The sequence below is a fragment of the Miscanthus floridulus genome, chromosome 13, assembly GCF_019320115.1.
Source record: "Miscanthus floridulus cultivar M001 chromosome 13, ASM1932011v1, whole genome shotgun sequence".
Taxonomy (NCBI): Eukaryota; Viridiplantae; Streptophyta; class Magnoliopsida; order Poales; family Poaceae; genus Miscanthus; species Miscanthus floridulus.
In genome coordinates, this window is record NC_089592.1 from 2,442,697 (window position 1) to 2,467,042 (window position 24,346).

The window sequence follows — 24,346 nt, forward strand, 5'->3', positions numbered from 1 at the left end:
AAATAGAAGAACAGTTCAAAGGGGAAGGGGAAGGGGAAGGAAGCATGGTCAAACATCGGTCACGCAAAGGCTGCTTGCCAATGCCATGTTGCATTATTTGGTTGCGGTCAAACCGATGAGTTTCGTACGAAGCCCCAGCAGCTAAAGCAGGGCTACGCCGATCCAACCCCTCCCCGCCTCAATGCCACGTGGGCCAGCACACTTGTTGGCCCCACGACTCAGCGGTTGGACTGCTCGCTACCCCCGAGTTGACCCCCACAACAGGCGCAGCAGCAAAGCAACGCCGAAGCCTGGGCGGGCCAGTCAGCCAGCGAGTTGAGGTGAGCTGGAGACGAGTCCCCCGCCAGGTGGGGCCCGCGACGCAGGTCCTCTCGGATAGTACTACTAGTACTAGCATTCCAAAGCGAAGGTGAAGCGGCCCCGTTAGTTCCGAGTCGTCGCCTGGCCCCCTGCCCGGCCGGCTGCCCGTTCCGGGCGCGTCCACGCCTCTGCCCCGGCCCGCCGCGACATTTCGTCGACTACCTCCCGGGCGCCGCCGTCCTGAGCGTTCACACGCGCCACGGGGGCGCCTCCCGCGCGCGCTCCCCACGCCGGCTCGGCCACCGCCGCCATGGGCTCCAGGTCAGCACCCGATCGACCTCCCTCCTTCCCACCCCTCGCCACCACACGGCCCTTCCTTCCTTCCCCGCCAGCTTGCTAGGCCAGCCTCCAGTTCAACTTCTCGCGGGCGCCCGTGCCTCGTCTCGTAGCCCCCCCCCCCCCCCCCCCCCCCCCCCCGTGTCCACGTGTTGCTTCTGATCAGGAAACTTCGGTTTTGCCTCGGGCGGGCTGCTGTTGGTTCCGTTGCAGCTGGGGGAGGCGCTGCACCCTGCAGCCTGCAGGCTGTATGTGTATATCGCTTCTCGCTCGCCTCTGCTTGGGACTCGGACCGCTCGTGTCGTGTGTTAACCTGCTGATTGATTCACTCCGTGCTTGCCACTGTTTGACGGGAAGGAATAAGCAGCGGGTCAAATTTAGTTCCGTGTGTGTGATCTCGGGTTCACCTCAGCCATCAGGTGGTGCAGATAGATTCTACCTCCCCACAGAAAACGACAATCAATTGCAGCTGAGCTGACCAGTGGCCTCTCACAAGTTGCACGTTCTGTTGCTTGCTCTTGCACGTTTCAGTTTTGTTTCATGGCATAGTACAGTCCCGTACCTCGTACTCTGAATCTCTGATACTAGTAACTGAGAACAAATTCAGTTAATGGCTTCGATTTTTGGTACACTTAGGCCTCGTTCGTTTCGCGCGGATTGAGGGCCGGAAATAATCCAGCTGATCATTACTACTGTAAATAAACTTGCCATTCCATCCGGAACCGTTCCAGGCCTCCGTTCCCCGCTAAACGAACGGGTCCTTAGAATACTTGTATGTACTCAAATTGGATTGTGGAACACATGGAATCACCTTACTAACTAACTGTCAAACTTGTTGCTAATTACTCTGGACTCAGGTTACTACTACAGTAATTGTCTGCATCTTTACATTTCTACCAACTAATTCACTTGAGGTTACTACTAATTTTTTTGAGAGAATTCCTTATTTAGCCCTCTAAAGATACAGAATGCCTTATTTGGCCCTCTAAACTTAGAAATTCCCTATCTGACACTACTTCTATGTTCAGTGCCCAAAATGACATTGCCGTTACTTCTGAGGGCTAACGATGTTAAACATGAGGTAAAAAGACCATATTACCCCTCTACATATATATGCTGTACAGTAAGTAGTGTACAGTATATATATATGCTGCATATATATGTTTTGTGTATCAAAAATGTTGTTTGCTCACTGTGCAGTGCATATATATCCGTCGCACTTACTGTACAACTTATTTTGGGCACTGTGCAGTGCATATATATCAGTGTCAAATCCTGTGTATGTGTTTTGTGTATCAAAAATGTTGTTTGTCCAACTTATTTACTGTACACTACTTACTGTACAACATATATATGCAGCGATACAGACAGGGGTAATATGGTCTTTTTACCTCATGTTTCACACCGTTAGCCCTTAGAAGCAACGGTAATGTCATTTTGGGCACTGAACATAGAAGTAGTGTCAGATAGGGAATTTCCAAGTTTAGAGGGCCAAATAAGGCATTCTGTATCTTTAGAGAGCCAAATAAGGAATTCTCTCAATTTTTTGTTTGGTAACGGATTAACACTAATTGTTGACAACTTGAGTCTGATGGCTGCAGTCAAGAATGTTTTAACCATGTTGCTTAATGAGAGTAACATTGAAGTCAACATCCAAATCTGGTAAATTAGTGGATTAAAAGTCGGTGACTATTAAATGGGTCATGCTCATGCCTCCTTTTAGTTTCAGCGATAAACAGCTTAAACTGCACATATAGGAAATTAGGTGCACACCTATTCCTTTTGTATAAGTAACCCAGTTTTAGAATAGTTCGGTGATTCAAAGTTGAAGCATATAGATAATTTCTGGGCTCAAAGTCAGCTGTTTCATTCTTTGGCTTGATCTATGTTCAAATTTTGGTTTGACTTGATCCTTATGTTCAAATTTTTGTTTGAATATCATAGCTAATATGGTTCAATGTTAACACAACACTGTGTGATGATGCAGGCTTCCTGCAAACAAATTCGATTACTATTGGTTACAACTTACAAGCATTTTCTTATGTCCTGTAGAGTCCTTCAGTTAGACGTTCCTGCAGATTCTGAGGCCTCTCCTAGGAGAAATGTACCCGGGAGTGTTAGTAGCCCTCTCATGAACGGTGAAAAGGCTCTCTTTCGGAATCAGAATGCAGCGTTCACTGCACTTGCAAGTCCTGTGAGGAGAGAAATTGGAAACAGGCATGTATGCGACCCTTGATTGGTGTGATTTGTTCTTTTTTTCTCTTTTTTCTTTCCCATAGAATTTCACTGTTTACCTCACCATAGATAATTAGTTAAAACTTAGAAAATCACAATAACTCCATAAATGCTGATCTTCTCTATCTGAATGAAAATGTCTCCACAGATAGTTATAACTGGAAAAAAAACATTCACAAACATGACCTTGTCTATCTAACGAAATGTCCCGCAGCAACTGCCCTGCAACTGCAAGTTAACACAATCTACAATGTTTCTAGATAATAATGAAGTATCATGTTCTCCAGATCGTTGACAAGGTCCTTCTGTGTTGATGACAATGACTTGGAAGATGGTAAGGCCTCAAAAGAAAGGGAGAGCTCTGCACAGTCACTCAGGCTCCCAAAGATTCAGAATCAGGCTTTCCTATCTGGTCTGGCTTACTGCATATCATCATGCAGCATGATCTTAGTCAACAAATTTGTTCTATCTGGCTATGGTTTCAATGCTCCAGTATTTTTGATGCTATACCAGGTATATTACTAGTGCTGACTATTTACTTTCCAATGCTCATGCAACACAGTTGTGTTCCTTCCCTAAATCATCTTTTCCATGTTCTGTTGCTGCAGAACATTGTATCAGTGACCATAGTTTCTACACTATCCCTGTCCGGTGCTGTTCCAACTGAACCATTGACATGGAATCTAATCAAAGTTTGGTTGCCTGTGAATATCATATTTGTTGGAATGCTGATCACAAGCATGTTTAGGTATGTAGCAGATCTTCAGCGTCAGTTTGGTCTGAGTACTGTTTGCTGTGCTATTTTTTTAGATCCGTACACCTGATTTGTTATTTGTTAATGGAGCATGAAATTGTTTCTTGGCTTTAAGCAGTCATTTTATTTTTCTACGCACTTAAGTTTACCCTCTTCAGGAGAATGACTATGAATGCATTTAGTGTTTTCTCACCTTCCAGTCTAGAAATACAGATCACATAAGTAGTAATGGTGGTTTTTAGAATCAGTATTGAAGTTCGATATATTCTGGGTTAAAATGCTTAGGCTATCTCTCTTTGAAAAAAATACCAAGGAATTTCATTTGGCTGACAGTTGGTTTATTTTAAATTTTGAAAAATGTGTTGCCTGTCTCATGAATCTGCTCTATTCAGGGTTCATTTAGTGCCTTGTACAATGATGGACCTGAATCTTTTTGGTAGTTTTGTTGAGCATTTTGTATTGATGTTTTCCATATTAGCTGTGAACGATTCTCAGTTCCTCACTCAACCTTGTACTTGTAGCAAGGAAGTTCGGACTGAAATTGGAAGCCTTTTATAAACTTATTTACTTCATTTCTTAATATTTTCTTTACTTTTCAGTTTGAAGTACATTAATGTTGCAATGCTGACTATATTGAAGAATGTCGCCAATGTCCTGACTGCCTCTGGGGAAACTTATTTTTTCAAGAAGCAGCATGGTACTCAAGTTTGGATTGCTCTTATGTTGATGGTATGTCATATTCATATGTTAGAAAAGCATGAGGAACGAGGAGTTGATTTCCTTCACAAGTGTTTTCCACCAAATAAGTTTTAGTACACATGCTACTAGTTGATTGCCCGATTCACCTGCTCACTGCCAAATATATAATCATATGTGAAATTTTGACTTACAATAATTATGTGTTGACCCTTCAACACCTGAGCCATTGATATGTTTGTGCAGATAATCTCTGCAGTTGCGGGAGGAATAACAGATCTGTCATTCCATGCTGTCGGATATATCTGGCAGACCTTAAACTGTTTTCTGACGGCGTCATATTCGGTATTTCTTTCCTAAATACAAATGACAAGCTGATTTAGTTTAGTACATGCAGTCAACTATTGAATATTCAGTCCAACCAAATGATTCTAGTTATTATTTCCGGCCCCTTAGATTGGCACTTCAGTTTACAAGACTAGTACATTTAGTTGCAAAGGTATTAAACATTTCTTTCAACTAATTAGCTTTTCCTTTCAGCTTACATTGCGGCATGTAATGGACACTGCTAAGCAAGCCACCAAGTCTGGGAATTTGAATGAGCTTTCAATGGTGTTGCTGAATAATGTTCTTTCACTGCCATTGGGAATTGTCCTTGTGCTTGGTTTGAATGAAGTGGAGTATCTTTTGGAGACGTAAGCTATTGATTCAACCTTCACTATTTTTTTTATTTTTCTATCATAAACCTATGGGACTACACGCAAACTGCTGAGATCTCTATTTATGTATCAATAATCATTTTTCAATGACTTGTCATGTAGTCTTCTCTGCCCTTTCTGGTTCTGCAAACCACTTTTAGGCATATAAACATGACATGAGTCTGGTGGGACATGTATTGTTACCTTTTGAAAACTTGATAGGAAAGCATATCCAGAGATAAGAAACGGAAACTGTACATAAACTTTTCATTCCCTTCTTAAATGAAAGGCAGAGCTCCTGTCAGTCCATTCAAAAGATAAGAAATGGAAACTGTAACCACTAATTGATGTATCTTCTATGGTTGAACCTTTACTCCATTAGATAGGCTTCTTCTGAATATTTACACGTTCACTCCTCCATCTTGTGGTTATGTATTTGCATCTGAATCTGCAGACCTCTCTTAAGGATGCCTGAGTTTTGGCTGGTCATCACTGCCAGTGGAGTTTTGGGGCTTGGAATCAGCTTTACTTCCATGTGGTTTCTTCGTCAGACAAGTGCAACAACATATAGGTACCTAATGCATTTGATATTTAAAATATACATGTGAACACAGATATGTTTCCATAAAAAACTTTTCCAGCTCAAACTGCAAATCCATAAAGGGCCACCATTGGACTCATCTAAAACATTGCTGCTTGTCCTCTCTATTGTCATCTGTTTTCTACTTTTCTGATGCCAATATTGCTTGTAATACAGCCTTGTGGGCTCCTTAAACAAGATCCCTCTTTCCATTGCTGGAATCGTTCTCTTCAACGTTCGTACAAGCATGCAGAATTCTTTGAGCATTCTGTTTGGTAGGTTATATCTACAACAAGGCTAAATATATTGTTACTATTTTTTTTACCCTATATAAATATCATTAACGATCTCGAACACTTCACCATGCATGCAGGTCTATTAGCAGGAGTATTTTTCGCCAGGGCTAAATTGCGAGATAACTCACCGACCTAATGATCATCAGGCAGGCTTTATAGTTTGTAGCAGGCAAGAGATAGATATCGGTGATGATCATCAGCTCACAAACACTCCCAAGAATTACCTCTGTGGGAAATTTGTGCAGATGCAATGGTTGTTTCCCACCTGACTAGGCAAAGAGACAACACAAGCATGCGGATTGGCTTGGGACTCTACAGTTCTCCTTTTTTTCCCCACAAGCTGACCTGGAACCCAGTTGTTGGTCTTCTGGTGGTATACGTCTTCGTTCTTGCTGTAAGATAGTACAAAACATGGATGCAACTGAATTTCAGGCAGTTTGGGATGATGGAAAGGCTGGTTGAGTCGATGTATTGTAGTTTGTGATGTCGCGTTGGCTGGATTGAAGGGGATGTAAATTTCCACGTGCAGCAAATTGACTGTTGTGGTTGGTTCCATATGATTCCACTTGACCAAGGCCACATTTCTGGTTTTCTTTCTCTTTCAGAAATGTGGCCTGTTGGGGACGGGTTAATTAGGGTTCTTGCTGCTACTAGGTGTGAATGCTTGGGAGTGCTTCGATCACTTTAGTTTGGAACCGTGAGTATGACATCCTATTGAAAGATGAATTTGACTCTTAATATGTTATCTGAAAATTGGTTCTGAAAATAGCATTTCTGAAAATTATGGGCTGAAAGTGTGGTGATTGCAGTGCTTTTTCAGTTCTGAAAATAGTCTTTTTCTGTTCTAAAAATATATGTTTCAGTTCTGAAAATGTCTATTTTTGGTTCTAAAAAGTATGGTGATTATAATTCTGAAAATTATGGGCTCAAGGTATGGTGATTGCAGTGCTGTTTTAGTTTTGAAAATTATGGTTACTACTGTGTCTACTCCGTAATTGGTTAGCTAACGTCCGCGAAAGCTTTCGACGGATGGGAGTATGTGATGATGTTTCGGTTAAAATTGTGAGTAATTAACGTAACTCCTTTTTTGTCTCCTTTTTTGCAGGTAGGCAGTCAGACATGGTTGCACAACATCTTGGCGTGCCCTCTGCATAAGGACGTCTTTGTTGCTGTGACAGAGTACGCGAGGACCACTGACATATGAAAAATCACAGACTTAGCCATTTTTCATATGTCCATCTCATGATAAAAATCACAGACTTAGCTTCATGAGGATATATGACTTAATTTAACCATTTTTCATATGTCTGTCCCATGGTAAAATTCTTACGTATCCGAGTCACAGTAAAATCATATATCCATCTCATGGTTAAATTAAGTCATGTTAATTTAGAGCTAAGAGTGAAATCAGAGCTCGGCGCCATGATTCAAGGTGCCGAGCTCGGCGCCGTAGACCATGGCCCCGAGCTCGGCGCCGTGAATCATGGCGCCAAGCTCTGGCCACGTCAGCGCCACGTCGCCAACCAAGCAATCGCCGGCCTCCGACCTATGGCGCCGAGACGTGTTACTTCGGCGCCATAGGTCATGGAGCCGAGAAAAGGGTCCAAAGTCGGGTTTACGCGCCTCAAGGGGGGTAAACGTGATTTTTTTTTTACAGAAAAGGGTCAAATTGCAAAAAAAATCGACGTGCGTAATGGCCGAATCCAATGTGAAAGCATCTAGGCCCCTAGTTGGGTTTTGGTGATTAATGACAATACGTGATTATTGTGAGTAACGTGTGTTTTGCAGAAACAATTGAGTTAGGTCACAGTAATGGAGATCGATTGAGCAATCAAAGTTGTCATGCCCCTACGATGAAAATCGTTTCGGTTTTCAAAGGATGGACGACAAGGTTAAGGATGGACTAGTTCTAAGTGTCGATTGGAGTTGGAGAGACACTTAGAGTAGTTTAGGACTTTGTTTTTCCTTTGGCCGTACTATTAAGGGGGTATGAACGGGTAGCTTGACCTAGGTGAGTCTAGTGAGTTAGGTGTGGTGCACACTTGTTAAAACTAGCACTAGGTAGCTTCACAACAGCCCTTTGATCCAATGGAGCAAACTTCATTCACATATGATCGAAAGTTGGAAGTGAATGGAGGGTCAAATACTGACCGGACGCTGGCTCAGGGTCCGATCAGTTCATCTGACCAAGGTGATTGCGTCTGGTTTGATCGGACGCTGCGAGGTCATGTCACCGGACGCTGAGGGCCAGCGTTCGGTTGACTCCAGTAAGGTTCCAGAGAGGGAAAATCACTACCAGACGCGTCCGGTCACACTGTAAACACTGGAGTTCGGAGTATACAGACCGGAGCGTCCGGTCAACATGACCGGAGCGTCCGGTCACCCCGTAGAGGCACATAACGGTTCGTTTTTCAGCCGATGTTATAAATATCACCTCCGCTCGTGTGTGGGGGTACTTTTGCTCATTCCAACAGCTGAGAAACACCTTAGAGAGCGCTAAGAAGAGAAAGGTCCTAATGAGGTGATTAAGATTTGAGAATCCCAAAGAGAGCCCTCATTAGTGAAGATCAAGAGTAGCAAAGTGTGCATCCACCTTCTCATTAGGCTTGTCGTGGTCAAGTGAGAGTTCGTGCTTGTTACTCTTGGTGATCGCCATCACCTAGACGGCTTGGTGGTGATTGGGATCTTGGTGATCATCCGGAGAGCTTGTGGATGACCCAAACCAAGTTGTGAGCGGTTGTGGGTGATTCACCACGACGGAGTGTCGAAGAATCAACCCGTAGAGAGCACTTGATCCTTGCGCGGATCAAGGGGGAGCTACACCCTTGCGCGGGTGCTCCAACGAGGACTAGTGGGGAGTGGCGACTCTCCGATACCTCGGCAAAACATCGTCGTGTTCCTTCCTCTCTATTTACTTTGAGCATTTACTTCGTGCAATTCAATTATTGTCTTTACATTCATAGAATTGCCATGCTAGAGTATGATTGGAACTTAGGTTGCAAGTCTTTTGTGCGGTAGAACAATTAGAAACACTATCTAGGCACAAGGGGTTAATTGGGCTAACCATATGATTTAATTATTGCAAAGAAATTTAGAATTAGCCCAATTCACCCCCCCCCCTCTTGGGCATCTTGATCCTTTCACAATGGTCGGTGTCAGTGACCGTTGGAGGGGATCTGGACCGAGGAAGAATGGTTCGGACCACCCCCCAGAGTCCGGTCCGGACGGTGCGCATAAATGTTCATCAAGAGGACTAACGGCTCTATTTGGTTGGGGGCCTATTTATACTCCCATGGCCAGCCAAATTGGCAAAGTTGGAGCTCAAGGAAGATTTATGTGAGTTGAGGCTCATATCTATATGCTCTAGCCACCAAAGTGCTTAGTGACATACTTGGTGATTAGCATAGGTGCTTTACGAAGTGCTTATGTTAGTTAGACCACCGCTTTGTGCTTGCTCTAGGTTTAGGCCTAGTGTTTAGTGATGTTTGCATACCTCTTATCTATCAGTGCTTGCGCACACCATTGTTGTACATCGGAGGGGTTTGTAGTCTTGCGAGACCACACCAACCACGTTTGTGGTGTGACCGCCACCGTATACGGAGGGAATAAGGCCCACGGCGTTTCGGCCGGAAGCTTGATAGTGAAGACGGTGGGGAGCATCTAGAAGAGGCTTGCCGAAAGGCACATCGGAGACCCACTTGCGTGTGGGGAAGGCACGAGGCTATCCACGGAGTTACCCGATCGGGAGCTTGGCCCTTACAAGGGATTCCTTGCGAGAAGCTCCAACGAGGACTATGGGGAAGCTTGTGCGCTTCTCGATACCTCGGTAAAAATACCAGAGTCGTCGGCAGGAGTTTGCATCTCTACCTCTCTCTTTAGCTTCCGCATTTACATTGTATACTTGGGTGTGAGCTTTACCTTTCCTAGCTTAGTTGATAGGCTAGTTGTTAGGTTTGAAACCTAGGTTGCATAACTCTTTTTGCGGTAGAGACAGCAACACACTTAGCAAAAACATAGTTGCATATTTAGATAGTTTATTTATTGCATATGTTTTGCTAAGGATAGAAAAAAGGCTATAGTTAGAGGAGTTTTAAGTTGCCTAATCCACCCTCTTCTTAGGCGTCACGATCCTTTCAGTAAGGAAGCACAAAAGAAGACATTGTAGAAGGCCAAGTGACATGGCCACCACCCTCAGCCTGCTCCCAAGTAGCCTCAAATTCCATTTGCCTAGCACAATGTCATTCAAATTTAAAAATCAGATTGGAAAAAAATATCAAGATATACCCAGCAAGCCATATCCAGCAGAAAAAAAAACAGCAAGCCATACATATGTCCAACATGCAAAAAACAGCAAGTCATATCCAACAAGCCGTACACGTCTTCATTATAGTATAAGGAAAATTCAGCAAGCCATACATACATCTTTATTACAATAAAATGAAAGTTCAACAGGCCACACATGTCTTTATTACAATGCAATGAAAATTCAGCAAGGCACACATGTCTTTAATCATGTAAATAATTTTGGCGGTCTTGCCACATAGCATTAGCAATTCCCTACCTAAAATTAACCATATGTTGGTGCTCACTAGCTTGCCCACTTGATGAATCAGCATAGTTATGGTTTGGTATGTAATTTGTCTCTGGTATGATAAATTCATCAAGCCCATCTTTTAGAACCTAGTTGTGCATAATGCAGCAAGCCACCACAATATCTACTTGTGTTGAAAATGGAAAGAATGGGGTGGCATCATCAAGTATTTTGAATCTCCTCTTTAGGGACCCAAATGCTCGTTCTACCATCACACGAAGAGCCAAGTGTCTAAGGTTGAACAATTCCTTATCATTTTGCACATGATTGTTCCCCCACTCATTCAAGTGATATCTCATAGCCCGAAAAGGGGGTAAAAAATCAGGTTTGGCTCCATATCCCGCATCAACGAGTTAGAATTTACCTAACATAAGAGGAAATTGTGGAACATGATAGTGCTACTAACAAAATATGGCATGTCAAATTGAGGTTCAAAATTTTTGGGCTGAATACCTTGAGGTACGCGAAGGCCATTTTCACGTTCTAAAGCATCTCTCAACACAAGAGCATCATGTGCTTTCCCCTCCCAACCCGCCAAAACATATGTAAACAGAAGATCGAAATCTATGGCTGTCATTACATTTTGGATACAATGTGCCTTCCTACTGCGGAAGGAAGGCTCCATATCCTTAGAAATGGAAGCTCATACATGTGTGCCATCGATAGCTCTAATACAATCCTATTTTTTAAGCAATACAACACATGAAACAAATTGGGCAACATACATTACAAAACTAAAATTGAGTTAAGGGGGTGAAATTCACACCTTAAAGTAGGGATCCCATCTCGGGTTCCCTGCTATTTTGGTTGGGGTCTCCAATAAAAGTGGCCTTAAATATTCTGCTCTTAACTCACCCACCGCGTGAAGGACCGAGTGGAAATAACGACTAACAATTTCACCGGATCTATCAAAATTAGTGGCCACTAATCTATTCCTAAGGTTGTGTCACACTGTATTTAAAAAATATATTGCTACTTGTTGTTCAACACACATATGTACGGTTCCATTAACTGTTTCTTATTGAGACACTAACATTTAACAATATTTGTTCTTATTGTTTCTCACATTCCCTTTTCTAAAAAAGATGTTTGTCAACTTTTAAGTTTGATTTTTAATTTAAAATTTTGTGAGGTGATAGTTAACACCATAATTTATGAAAAAAAATGTATCATGGTTCTTTTTGTCATTATTTCGACATCCAATAATAAATAACACTGGAAATACAAAATGTGATATGAAACATAATGATGAAAACACATAATATATTTTTTTAAAAAATAAGTTATAATGTCTGCTATCACCTCACAAGATTTTAAATTAAAACTTAGCTTGTATGTGGAGAAAAAGAATCTTATTAGATGATAAAAATTTAAAGCCTCCTGTTGTTTTGCTAGTTTCCGGTGGGTAAATCGTGCTAAAAAAAAAAACCGGGAGTACGTGCTCGGCTGCACTTCTTTGTAAGGCTGCAGCTGTTGCTGTTTGCAACACTATTTTTTACTGTGTTGCATTACTACTTTGCAGCAGCTACAGTGTAGGCTGAAAATCACCGGATTAGAAATAACTACACCCAGTGACACTATGCAAACCGAAGAGTGTAGAACAGATAAAACTTGTACAAGAACATGGAAAGTGTTCGAGGAGTCAGAATTGGAATGACAGTCACCATATGGATCCGCCATCGACACGGACAGTCTGACTGGGCGTCAGTTTGATTATCGTCATCCTCCTCTCTTGTATCACTACTAGGCAAGAACAACACTTCATCGGTCTAAGCATGCAGAGAAGCGCAGACTACAGAGCACAGAAGGGAGCGATGAGCAATAGCTGCTCAAGAAGAGAGATACTAGGAGAAAACCAGGACAAATAGGGCATGCAGAAGAGAGATACTAGGGATTTTTATGTAAACATTCTAGGCATTTTTATGTAAACATTTTAAATCTCTCTCTCTCTCTCTCTCTCTCTCTCTATATATATATATATATATATATATATATATATATATATATATATATATATATATATATATAGAACTACTATCCTATAGCTGGCTGCAGAATAACTTATTCTGTAGCCACTTTGAGTTACGATAATTACTATGTTAATTTACGAGATTTACAGTAACTCCTTACTAAGTGGTTTACTATAACGTTATGGTAAATATTCCCATGTGTTATAGTAACCCAACTATCGTAAATATGTATTGACATTATGGTAAATTAGTATATAAAATTATGGTAAATAGAGGTGGCTACAGAATAACTTATTTTGTAGCCGGCTGCTGAATAGCCTCTCCCTATATATATATATATATATATATATATATATATATATATATATATATATATATATATATATATATATATAGAACTACTACCCTGTAGCTGGCTACAAAATAATTTATTCTGTAGCCACTTTGAGTTACGATAATTACTATGTTAATTTATGAGATTATAGTAACTCCTTACTAAGTGGTTTACTATAACGTTATGGTAAATATCTTCCTGTATTATAGTAACCCATATATAGTAAATATATATTGACATTATCGTAAATTAGTATATAAAATTATGGTAAATGGAGGTGGCTACAGAATAACTTATTCTGTAGCTGGCTACTGAATAGCCTCTCCCTATATATATATATATATATATGGAGACACACACACACACACCCCGGATGAGTCTCCTCTGACTTGTAAAGATGATATTGACTTTAACCAACAAACATTGGTTATCTCAGGATCACATATTTCAGGAACTTTCTTGTGAAGAAAGTGATCAATTAAATTTGAAGTAGAGATGGCGCATGGTGAAGAACGTCGTCATGGAAAATTTCGTCAACCACATGGCTGCTTATCCACTTGAAGCTTAGTACTTTGATTTCCCTAGTGGTTTAGCTTTTTAATTGGGAGAGCTCGATCTCATGCAGCTAGAGGCTGAAACTGTAATAAAAGATTTAAGGGCCTAACAGCGAACAAAAGGTTTAGCTACGTAACTGTCAGAAATCTGAGAGGGCTAAATCATAAATAAAAAGTAGTGCGAGGGACCAATCCTGAGAACTTCGAGGGCATATCTACAACGAAAATCTGAACCACCAGGGACCATCGCGCAAATCCACAAAAAAAATCCGCGAGGGCTCAATCGTGAAGAAAAAGTAGTGCTGAGGGACGAATTTGCGAACTCCGAGGGCATATCTGCAAGGAAAATCTGAACCGCCAGGGACCAGCGCGCAAAAACTCAAAAAAATTTGGACCATTTCTCGATTTGTGCGTGTCATCCTTGCGCAGGGGCCATGCTAATCTTCTCTGTATCGTTCCAATTTTATCGGATGTCTCCGAAGAGACGAAGCAGTGCTTGCGCCTGGCGTTATAAGCTGCGCTTCTTCTCCTTGGCTCGACGATGTGGAACTAAAACGTTTGGCTTGTTGTTGCCCCCCGCGTTGCTCCACCGACGGACTGCTGCTACCTGGGCTCCGGCCTCCGGCGCGGTGCTACTTGTTGGGCCACGGGCTATGTTTCGACTTTCGACGGACTGCTGTTTGGGCTTCGTCGCGGTGCTTCGTATTGGACCATGGGCCATGTTTCGCCGTGGCCTTTCTGTGAGGAAGTTTTGGCACATTCACCACTACTCCGTCAACGCCCTGACACTGTCTCCTCCTATACTACTACTGTGAGCAGAAGGAAAAAAGTTACAGTACATAAATCCTGACGAACTCCTGCGGACACCATTATTTTCTAGACAAACACGACTAATCATTACTGTTTCCTAGTAGTATATTATTCATTTATATACCGGCCCAGTTTATAACCGGGCCAGGGAGACGAGATGAACAGTTTTAAAAGTTGAGAAGATGTTTTTGCCCGGTTTTAGAGTTCATGGAGGAAAAACGGACTTGAGGAGATAATGTGGACTTTTTTCCTATTTTTCACTCTTCTTTTGGACAGTTTGGGCTCAGGGTAGATCTCTTTCTTTTGGACGCGTATTATTTCCGCTTCTTTCCGAATTCAGACATATATATATATATATATATATATATATATATATATATATATATATATATATATATATATATATATATATATATATATATATAGGGAGAGTATATTCAAACACTGGGTATTTTTCTTTATATATATAAGAACAGTCTCCTAATCTAAGAATTTTGGCAAGATTGAGAAAAATTAATCTCCAACAACTCTCAAATCCACCTCATAATCTTTTGGCACTCGAAAAAAAAACTACCCCCACGCACGTATCATGACATGCGGAACAAGAAGAAAAAATAATTAAAACCAGAAATCTGGCCTCGGTCAAGTCGAATCATATCGAGCAGTGTCCTACAGTCCTTGATGTCGTGTCCTGGCAGCAGTCCATCAATGGCCATGCATCACCAGCCAGATGTAGCTACGGACCGCCAAGCTCCTGGGGCTTTGCTAGAAATTCCCAAAGGCACACACCTGCGCCAGAAGAAAGCCCTCCATCGTTTGTCATTTGCCTCACACACCCCAGGAGGAAAAATAGGTAGACCACGAAAATACAACTTTGCCCTAGTTATGTTGTCTATGATTGGCTCTCCACATCTTTAAAAAGGGTATTATAGTCATTTGATATTTATTTCCACGTGTCAAACTCATCCCCATGCCAAACAAGAGAATGTTATAAAAACTTGTATCCCGGCCCTATACCATATCCCACCCCTTCTTATCAAAACTAATTTCCCTATCCCAAAACCCGTTGCTCATCCAAAAGCCACCTGAGAGAGTATTGTGAATAAATGAAATATAGATTTAAGAAGTATATATGAAGGTACAACTATAACAAAAACGAGGGCGTTTGGCTGGTCATGTCCCGGCTTGTTCCCGCTTGTTTCAGCTTATTCTCTCTCACAGAATACTATTCAATCATCCAAAATCAGCCCAAAGGCTACCAGCCGAATGCCCTGAACGTTGTTACTCAATGTAGTGTAGCTCTTTGCTTCATGAAATAATACACAAATTAGAAATATTTTACATGCACTGAGTGTAGCTCATCAAGCTAGTAAGGTCCATCATATGGGTGCTCGTATTTCCTAGAATTATTCCAGGATCTTGTGGTGCAACCAAGCCACTCTGGCATAGGTGCTCACATTTTCTAAGATTTAGCGATCCTATTCTCTTAGTGGTAGGTGATGTCCTCGTCGACAGTGCCAGATCAGTCTTTCCATTCTCTCCGTGGTAGGTAACACTCGGTCTTTTGAATTTCTCATAAAGTAGCGGTAGGTGAAATCCCTATGTTTGATTTTTCATAATGGGTGTAAGAATGAGCAGCGATTTAAAATGTTTACATAAAAATGCCTAGAATATTTGGAAAAAGATTGTTTTTTTGTAAGAGGGAAAAAAAGATTGGTCTTTCTATTCTCTCATAAGAGTAGTGGTGGCTGAAATCCGTGTGTAATGGGTGTAAGAATGAACAGCGGCTTCAATGGTTTGTATCGCATTCGCAGAGGCAAAAAAAAAGTCGTGCTTGCTGCGATGAGCAGGCCGGCAACGTAAGTCAAGGTCCAACCAGTAAAGTGAGCCCGGCCATGCCCCAACAATAATCGGGCTGGCAGCCGAGTCCAGAGGTCCAACCAACAGCGAGGCTAGCAGAGAAAACGGTAGTAATAGAATGATCGCGCTTGGCATGCACGGTCACACTTTTAAGTAGCGCATTTTGCTTCTGGGCGAGCAAGGTGGTACTAAAATATAGGTTCAGTCAGCAGGCATCAAGACCAATGGGACGATTCTAATGGGTCAGACCCAGTCGTTTTCTGCGAGTAAAAGGCTATCGCCCGTACTTCTCCGGTTTTGTTTTACTACTTGTTTCTGCGAGTAAAAGGCCAGCCGTCGGTCAAGGTTGGGGCTTTGGGGGCTGGCCCTGCTCTGATTGCACCGTATGTCTAAGGGTGTGTTTGGTTCGCGAGATATCTAGGATGTGATATAGATATCTCTCGACAAGAGCTGTTTGGTTCCATGGATAAACTAGACATGAACATACAGGACATGGGGATATTCCCCTTAGATGCGGTTATCGGGGACCAATACTAGAGTATCTAAAGAGGAGCTAATAATCATCAAACATTGATTCGTCCGAGCAGTCAAGAGCGCGACTACAGCTCCAACCGACCCTAGGTACGCACACTCCGCCTCGTCCGACCCCTGAGGGTTGGGCCTGCCTCGCCCGACCCCTGAGGGTTGGCTCCGCCTCGCCCGTTACCGAGGTCGCGGGCTCCGCCTCGTCCGACCCCTAAGGGTTGGCTCCACCTTGCACGACACCGAGGCCGTGGGCTCCGCCTCGCTCGACCCCTGAGGGTTGGCTCCGTCTCGCCCGACCTCTGGGGGCGGGCTCCATCTCGCCCGACGCTAAGGCCACGGGCTCCGCCTCGCCTGACCTCTGGGGGCGGGCTCCGTCTCGCCCGACGCCAAGGCCGCGGGCTCCGCCTCGCCCGACCTCTGGGGGCGGGCTTCGTCTCGCCCGACGGCAAGGCCGCGGCCTCCGCCTCGCCCGACTTCTGGGGTTTGGGCTCCGCCTCGTCCGACGGAGACCCAAACAGCCGCCAACTACTCCAGGTCCAAGCGTATCGGCCTGGGTCAAAGCTCTGACGCCAGGGAAGAGACTGGCATGCCCCGATACAACCCGTGGCCATGACAGGCCATGGATTCACATCAGGAACAACATCGGGCGTACCGATACTATTCTGCCTAACCCTCGTACAGACACTGACAGGCGCGTCAGTTCACCATGACGTCCACCAGGAAGAAGCGGAGCACCATGACCGACAGACGACGCCTACACATGGTGCCAGTGACGGATAGGGCCACGATGGGAAGCTGTCCCTGTTGACATCTACAGGGTCGGCGATACCCACGTAAAGGAGGAGAAGGACCCGGCGATCCTAAAGACTTCTTCTCCTTCTCATTTCTCCTCTCTTCCCTCCGCTGTAACCCCTGCTTTCCCATGGCCTATAAAAGGAAAAGCAGGACGTCCCATTAAGGGGCATCGGACATCAGACCATCGATCCCACATCCAAACACATCCGAGCTCGACTCAAATCCTAACCGATCGGAACTCATTGCAACACACCACCAGAGACTTAGGACCCATCCCTCTCTCGACTATTTGTAACCCTACTACGAACTTTCAGTGCTAGTAACATGAGCAGCAGCAATGAACTGGACGTAGGGACATTCTCCCTAAACCAGTATAAACCTTGTGTCCTCTTAGAACGCCATCCGGGCCAGATACGCAATATTAGAAATTTACTTATTGGTGGCAACTCGAAACACCGACAGTTGGTGCGCCATGTAGGGGCCTTTTGCGCGTCTCGACATCCACACCAGGCCTCGAATGGCTAGTCATGACCTCATCTAGGCCCCGGGCGCGTACGTGCGCTTCGGGGACCTGGACTTCATCGTCACAACGGAAGGAGGGTTGGTGATGGCTCCTACCGCCGTTCAACCTCTCCACTCCGCCAGCCTCGACGCAATCGTTGAGGCACTTGAGGAGCTGCAGCTGCACGCACCGGAGGCCCGCGCTCCCAGAAGCAACTAGCTCCTCGACTCAAACTACGGGAGGTTGGAGCGCCAGCTCTGTGCCTTCCTGGGACCTCAGCCATCCTGGGAGGACCTACGCCACCTCGCCTTCTCATTCGCCAATGTCATGGCGCAGCTTGCCGGAGGGGAGCCGCTCTCTCCGGAATACCTCATCCGAAGCGCCCCGACAGTGCTCCCGTTCGGTCTCCGCAACATCGTAGAGACTGATGGCCACCTCTTGGCGCAACGTGCGCCTCCTTTTCCCATGAACGATGAGTTCATGGGGATGACCGAACATGTCGAGGAATCTTTCCATGACCTCCTCGTGGAGGAAACGTAGTCACCCTCTACCTCTGACTCCAGCAGGGGAAGCCATCACCCCTCTCATGAGTGTTTTATAGCAGGTACCCCTGAGGAACACATCAAAAGCATCCATGAGGAGGAGGCTACCCTAACGAACAACCTTGATGATGATGTCAAGGGGGAGACAGGGGCCCCACCCCACCTGCGGGTGGAGCAGCTAAAGGCCCGACACCTAGAGCTCGAGGAGGCATGACTCCAGCTCGAGTGAGAACACGCAGAGCTCGATCGAGAGATCGAGTGCCATGGAGATGGTGGGCGTGTGCGCGCCATGGCCCACGACGTGAACTAGAGAATCATCGCAGACGATGAAACCCTCCCACACTTCGCCTAGGCGAACCAGAACATAGTTGCTACGGCGACTTTGCTCCATGGGCTTCTAGGGCCCATGACATCCGAGGATTGTCAGGCCCACCATGAGCTTCACACGCTGCTCGAGCGTGCAGCGGCACAATAGGCTGAGAGCTCATTGTCTCGGTGAGGCAAGCTCGATGCCAACTAGTGTACGCCCTCAGAGCGCCCCAACAAGGGGGCATCAGTCCACCAGGCACCACAAGACGGTAGGCAGCGCACCGTGGTCCCGATGCATCAGCGTCTCAGCCGCAATCGTGAGGCACATGACACTCTCAACGCTCGCAGATGTACCCACGATGACCTAGGAGAGGAAGCTAGCCATGACTATCACCCTCATTGTGGTGGACGCTACGATAGTGGCGAGGACCGAAGCCTAAGCCCTAGCCTGCCAGGGCCCCAGGCCTTCGGCCGACACATCCTCAGCGTCGCCTTCCCGCCAAGGTACAGGCCACCAACCAACATCCTAAAATACTCTAGGGAAATGAACCCCAGACTATGGCTCAAGGATTATTGGCTTGCCTGCCAAGCCGGTGGAGCGAATATTAATGATTTCATTATCCACAACCTTCCATTGTTCTTGGCTGATTCGACGCAAACATAGATGGAACACCTTCCGCCCAACAGAATTCAAAGTTGGGCGGACCTAAAGGAGATCTTCATGGGGATTTTCTAGGGCATGTACAAGCACCCTAGAAACCCATGGGATCTCAAGAACTGTCGATAGAAGGCTAGAGAAACCCTTTGTGGGTACATCTAGTGCTTCTCCCAATAGTGCAATGAGCTGCCTAACATCGCCGACGCCGATGTTATAGGAGCTTTCCAGTTTGGGACCACCTGTGAGTCCCTGGTTCACAAGCTAGGACGTATGAGCCCATGAACCACCAAGGAGCTCCTTGACATCACCACCAGCCATGCCTCAGGCAAAGAGGCGGTCGGAGCGATCTTCGACTGCCTCAAGGGCAAGGCAAAATGGGACAAGGATGGCAGCGAAGGCACCTCCAACCGTCCCGTCAAGAAGAAGAATAAGCGACGGCGCGAGGGCTCACTCGTGGCCACCGCTGACCGTAGGGGGGTCGAAAGCCTATGGAGGGCACTCTGAACCACTTCGAGAAGCTACTCGAGGGGCCATGCCCAAACCATGCCTTCCCTGTCAAGCATCTATATAAGGACTACGACCTCATGAAGCGGTTCTTATCTAGAGGCTCCAACAAAGGGGAGCACGTGAAGGTCCCTGACCCGACCATGAACGACACCGAGGGGAAGGACGACAGCTTTTCGACGCTAGATGGCTGCCTCATGATCTTCAGAGGGTCAGCAGCCTATGACTCCAAGCGTCATCAGAAGCTCACACGTCGCGAGGTCTATACGACCGAGTTGACCACTCCTATCTTCCTCCAATGGTCAAAGTCTACCATAACCTTCAATCGGACCGACCACCCAGACAGCATCCCGCAATCGGGGAGATACCCGCTCATGGTCGACTCGATCATCGGCATGAAGTGGCTCACTAAGGTACTGATGGATGGAGGCAGCGGCCTCAACATCATATATGCCAAGACGGCCGATGCTATGGGCATTGACCGAGTGCACATCCAACCGACCGAAGCGCTTTTTCATGGCATCGTGCCTAGAAAGCAGGTCGTACCACTTGAGCAGATCGATCTGCCCGTCACCTTCGGGGGTCCATCCAACTATAGGACAGAGACCCTCACTTTCAAAGTGGTTGGGTTCCACAAAACCTACCACGCCATCCTGGGATGACCATGCTATGTGAAGTTCATGGACGTCCCCAACTACACCTACCTAAAGCTAAACATGTTAGGCTCAGGTGGGGTCATCACCATCGGCACCTCCTTCCAGCGTGCCTATGAGTGCGAGGTCAAGTGCTACGATCATGCCACGATAATCGTTGCTTCCAGAGAGCTCGTGACCATCAGGAAGGAGGTCATCGAGGAAGCACCCAACCCCAAGCGGTCGGCTAGGTCTTTTGAGCCAGTGGAGGGCGCCAAGGAGGTCCTCATAGACCCTGGCGACCCCAAAGACAAAGTGGTGCGCATTGGCGCCACACTTTCCTCCAAATAGGAAAGCGTGCTCGTCGGCTTCCTCTATGCCAACATAGACATCTTTACATGGAAACCCTCGGACATACTGGGCATTTCAAGGGAAGTTGTCGAGCATGCCTTGAAGATCCACCCAGGCTCTGAGCCGGTGAAGCAATTGAAAGGGTCGAGATGGTGACTAGAGGGGGGTAAATAGTCTTTTCTAAAACTTAATCTCATCGGCTAACCAAAACAAGTGCGGAATTATAACTATTGGTCTAGCCAAGACTACACCCTCTATCTATATTCACTAGCACCTTACAATGATACTAATTAGTAACAAAGGTGCTGGGCTAGCTAGAGCTCTCTTAACCAATTCTAGAAGCAAGGTCCCACAAGCCTATGCCACTAATACTTTAAGCGACAAGGGAGCTCCTACACAAGCTAGTAAGCAAAAGCACAAAGTCAACTTCACTAGCAATGCTCAATAATAAGGCAACCAATGCCAAATTAGAGAGCGCAATTACTTAGCTACACAAACTAAGCAATGTGACTAACAAGGTTACGCAAACCAAATTAGCCACGCAAGTGAGCTACTTCTATGCAACACAAGCAAGAAGGTAACTAGTAAGCTACACAAGCTAATTAATTACAAGAGCAACTACACAAGCTTAATATGTATAAAAGTAATTGCAAGCTTGTGTAATAGGGATGCAAACCAATGGGCAGAACAAGGTTGACATGATGATTTTTTCTCCCGAGGTTCACGTGTTTGCCAACACGCTAGTCCCCGTTGTGTCGACCGCTCACTTGGTGGTTCGGCGGCTAATTAGCATCACCCGCTAAGCCCGCACGTCGGGCGCCACAAGAACCTACCCCGAAGGTGAGGATAGCTCAATGACATGCTTTACTAAAGTTGCTCTTTGCGACTCCCGTGGGGTGAGCACAATGCCCCTCACAAGCTCTTCTCTGGAGCACTGCACAAGCTTCTTGCGGGCTTTGACGGAGACCACCACCAAGCCATCTAGGAGGTGGTAACCTCCAAGAGTAACAAGCACCACCGGCTTACAACTCGATCACCTAGTGCCACTCGATGCAACCTCACGATGCAATCGCACTAGAATCGCTCACTCACATAATCGGATGATCACTATCAAGTATGTGTGAGATGGATGGCTCCTAAGCACTCTCAAGCATGGACACAGAGTCCCCCAAGGTGCTCAACACCAGCCATGGCTAAAGGCCACTTCTATTTATAGCCCCAAGGGCTAAACTAGCCATTACTCCTTCACTGGGCAACTATCGGGTCGACCGGATGCTCCGGTCGTGTTGATCGGACGCTGGACCTCAGCGTCCGGTCACCCAATGATAGCCACGTGTCACCTGTGTTCAATGGCATTCTTTCAATCTCAGCGGTCATCTTTAGACCAAACGCAATAGCTTCAATTGACCGGACATTGGACCCTCAGCGTTCGGTCGTTTACAGTAAGGTACCAACCCCGACCGGACGCGTCTGGTCGAACGTGATCGAACGCAGCCCCAGCGTCCGGTCACTCTCCAGCGACACTGCTTCATCCGACAATAGGACTGGACACTGCCTCCAGCGTCCGGTCACTTTTAGAGCTAGCGTCCGGTTGATAGACCGACGCTGCACGCTGACTGCCACTACTGACCGGACGCTGAGCCTCAGCGTCCGGTCACTGCGTGACCAGAGTTTGGTCCACTCTGTGGGACCTTTCTCAACTCCATTTCTTCACTGAGTTGATCCACATCAACTCCAACTTAATCTCCTTTGTAAACATGCCAACACCACCAAGTGTACACCACCGTGTGTATGTGTGTTAGCTTTTCACAATCATTTTCCAAAGGATTAGCCGCTCAACTTACCACGCCACTTAATCCTAGCGATGATGCAAAGTTAGATCACTTGAGTGGCACTAGATGACTGATATGCAAACAAGTTTGCTCCTCTTGATAGTATGGCCATCTATCCTAAACCTGGTCATAAACATCTCTACACACCTATGACCGGTGAAATGAAATGCCCTAGGTTATACCTTTGCCTTGCGCATTCCATTCCATCTCCTCCAATGTTGATGCAACACATGCACCAACATGATCAACAATGATATGATCCACTTCATATCATCACATGATCATATTGGTTCATCGATCTTGACTTCACTTGCTCTTCACCGTTGCCATCGTCCATCGGCTGCCAAGTCTTGCTCAAGCTTCACCGCCACAGCGGTCCATCACTCCAAAGCCTTCGACTTGCCCTTCACGCTTGCAACCAGGTCCATCAAGCCAAGTCTTGTCTTGATCTTCTCCACCTTGATCACATGACTCAATGTCATGTCTCATGTGCAATTAAGCTCCTTCATCATCACATGTGTGAGCTTTGCAACATCTCCAAGCCATTTTCACCTTCATGGCATATGTTGCTCACACATATGTACCTGTGGACTAATCACCTGTGTATCTCACATAAACACAATTAGTCCACCTAGGTTGTCACTCAATTACCAAAACCACACAAGGACCTTTCAATCTCCCCTTTTTGGTAATTGATGACAACTCTACAAAGATATGGAAATTAAGCTCTTTTGGATTCATGTTGCTTGCCCAAGCAATTTTACCATGTGAAAATGATTTTGGACAAGTACCACAAACCCGAAATGGTAGTATTAGCTCCCCCTACATATGTGCTAGAGTATTTGATTTGAAGGTCGCACATATGCATAGATTAAAATTATGAGAGAGTAATTACTACAAAATGATGCTAAGGTGTATAGAATAAACCTTTGAAGCGTGTACCAATCAGAGTTGCATCTTTAAGTTCATCCTTAGCACCATGGTTAGCTAGATAATCACTTGGAAATAAAAGCACTAGATACCTTGTGAGATCAACATTAAAAGCAAGGTACTAGCATTACTTGAAAAGCATACCAAGTGTCTAGCTATCATCCTATGCATGCTAGTTATCAAATCATCATTCAAGTTCTACAACTAGCATACACCACATAAGCATGCATATTGAATTTGAAAGCTTATGCAATGCAAGCAAGCACATGAATATGCACATATCAAATGCAATCAATCAAAGTTCATGAGCTTGCTCCCCCTACTTGTGTGCTTCTCTTGTCCAAGAATTTTGATCCATCTCTTTTCTCCAATGTTGCTCCCTCTTTGTCCATATTCATGTCCAACCTCTTAAGCTTTCATATCTTATCTCTCCCCTTACACAATTTATCTCTCCCCCCTATAAAGGTTTTCATATCTTTGTACAATCTCTCCCTCTTTGTCATCAATTTCCATAAAAGGTGTGTTTCTCATTGAAGCAAATGTATGTATTTGGGGTTGATGGTTGAGGCTTGAATCTTGCATTTTTTTTATGGACATTACTTGATTGTTGGAATGACACCACTTGAAGATACCACTTGTAACTTGTACTACTTGTATCTTGTATAGGGCTTCTTGAGATACCACACATAGGATCTTTGATCTTGATATCAACTTGTGGTACACCTCTCCCTATGTGATAGCATGGGTCATCC

At 45.0% G+C, this 24,346-nt stretch overlaps 1 protein-coding gene, 2 non-coding genes and 1 pseudogene across 4 annotated transcripts; 1 reads left to right on the forward strand and 3 right to left on the reverse strand.

Annotated features, from left to right (window-relative positions):
* The first annotated feature begins 422 nt into the window (after window positions 1-422).
* LOC136500785 (GDP-mannose transporter GONST1-like) lies at window positions 423-6,676 on the forward strand. 2 transcript variants are annotated; one of them, XM_066496211.1, is made up of 11 exons: window positions 423-621; window positions 1,665-1,717; window positions 2,689-2,853; window positions 3,159-3,384; window positions 3,480-3,619; window positions 4,225-4,354; window positions 4,568-4,666; window positions 4,862-5,016; window positions 5,474-5,590; window positions 5,777-5,874; window positions 5,973-6,676. In XM_066496211.1, the coding sequence occupies exons 2-11, from the start codon at window positions 1,704-1,706 to the stop codon at window positions 6,029-6,031; spliced, it is 1,203 nt and encodes a 400-aa protein (XP_066352308.1). In that variant the 5' UTR covers window positions 423-621; window positions 1,665-1,703; the 3' UTR covers window positions 6,032-6,676. The 2 variants fall into 2 exon arrangements, with proteins under 2 accessions (XP_066352308.1, XP_066352309.1); XM_066496212.1 differs by lacking the exon at window positions 1,665-1,717.
* Window positions 6,677-10,401: 3,725 nt separating this feature from the next.
* The window catches only part of LOC136499189 (uncharacterized), a 31,476-nt pseudogene continuing 17,531 nt past the window's right edge, over window positions 10,402-24,346 (reverse strand).
* On the reverse strand, window positions 12,126-12,213 carry LOC136502424 (small nucleolar RNA U31b). Its single transcript, XR_010770565.1, has one exon. It is a non-coding gene; the product is annotated as a small nucleolar RNA U31b (small nucleolar RNA).
* LOC136502407 (U6 spliceosomal RNA) lies at window positions 13,728-13,830 on the reverse strand. Its single transcript, XR_010770552.1, has one exon. It is a non-coding gene; the product is annotated as a U6 spliceosomal RNA (small nuclear RNA).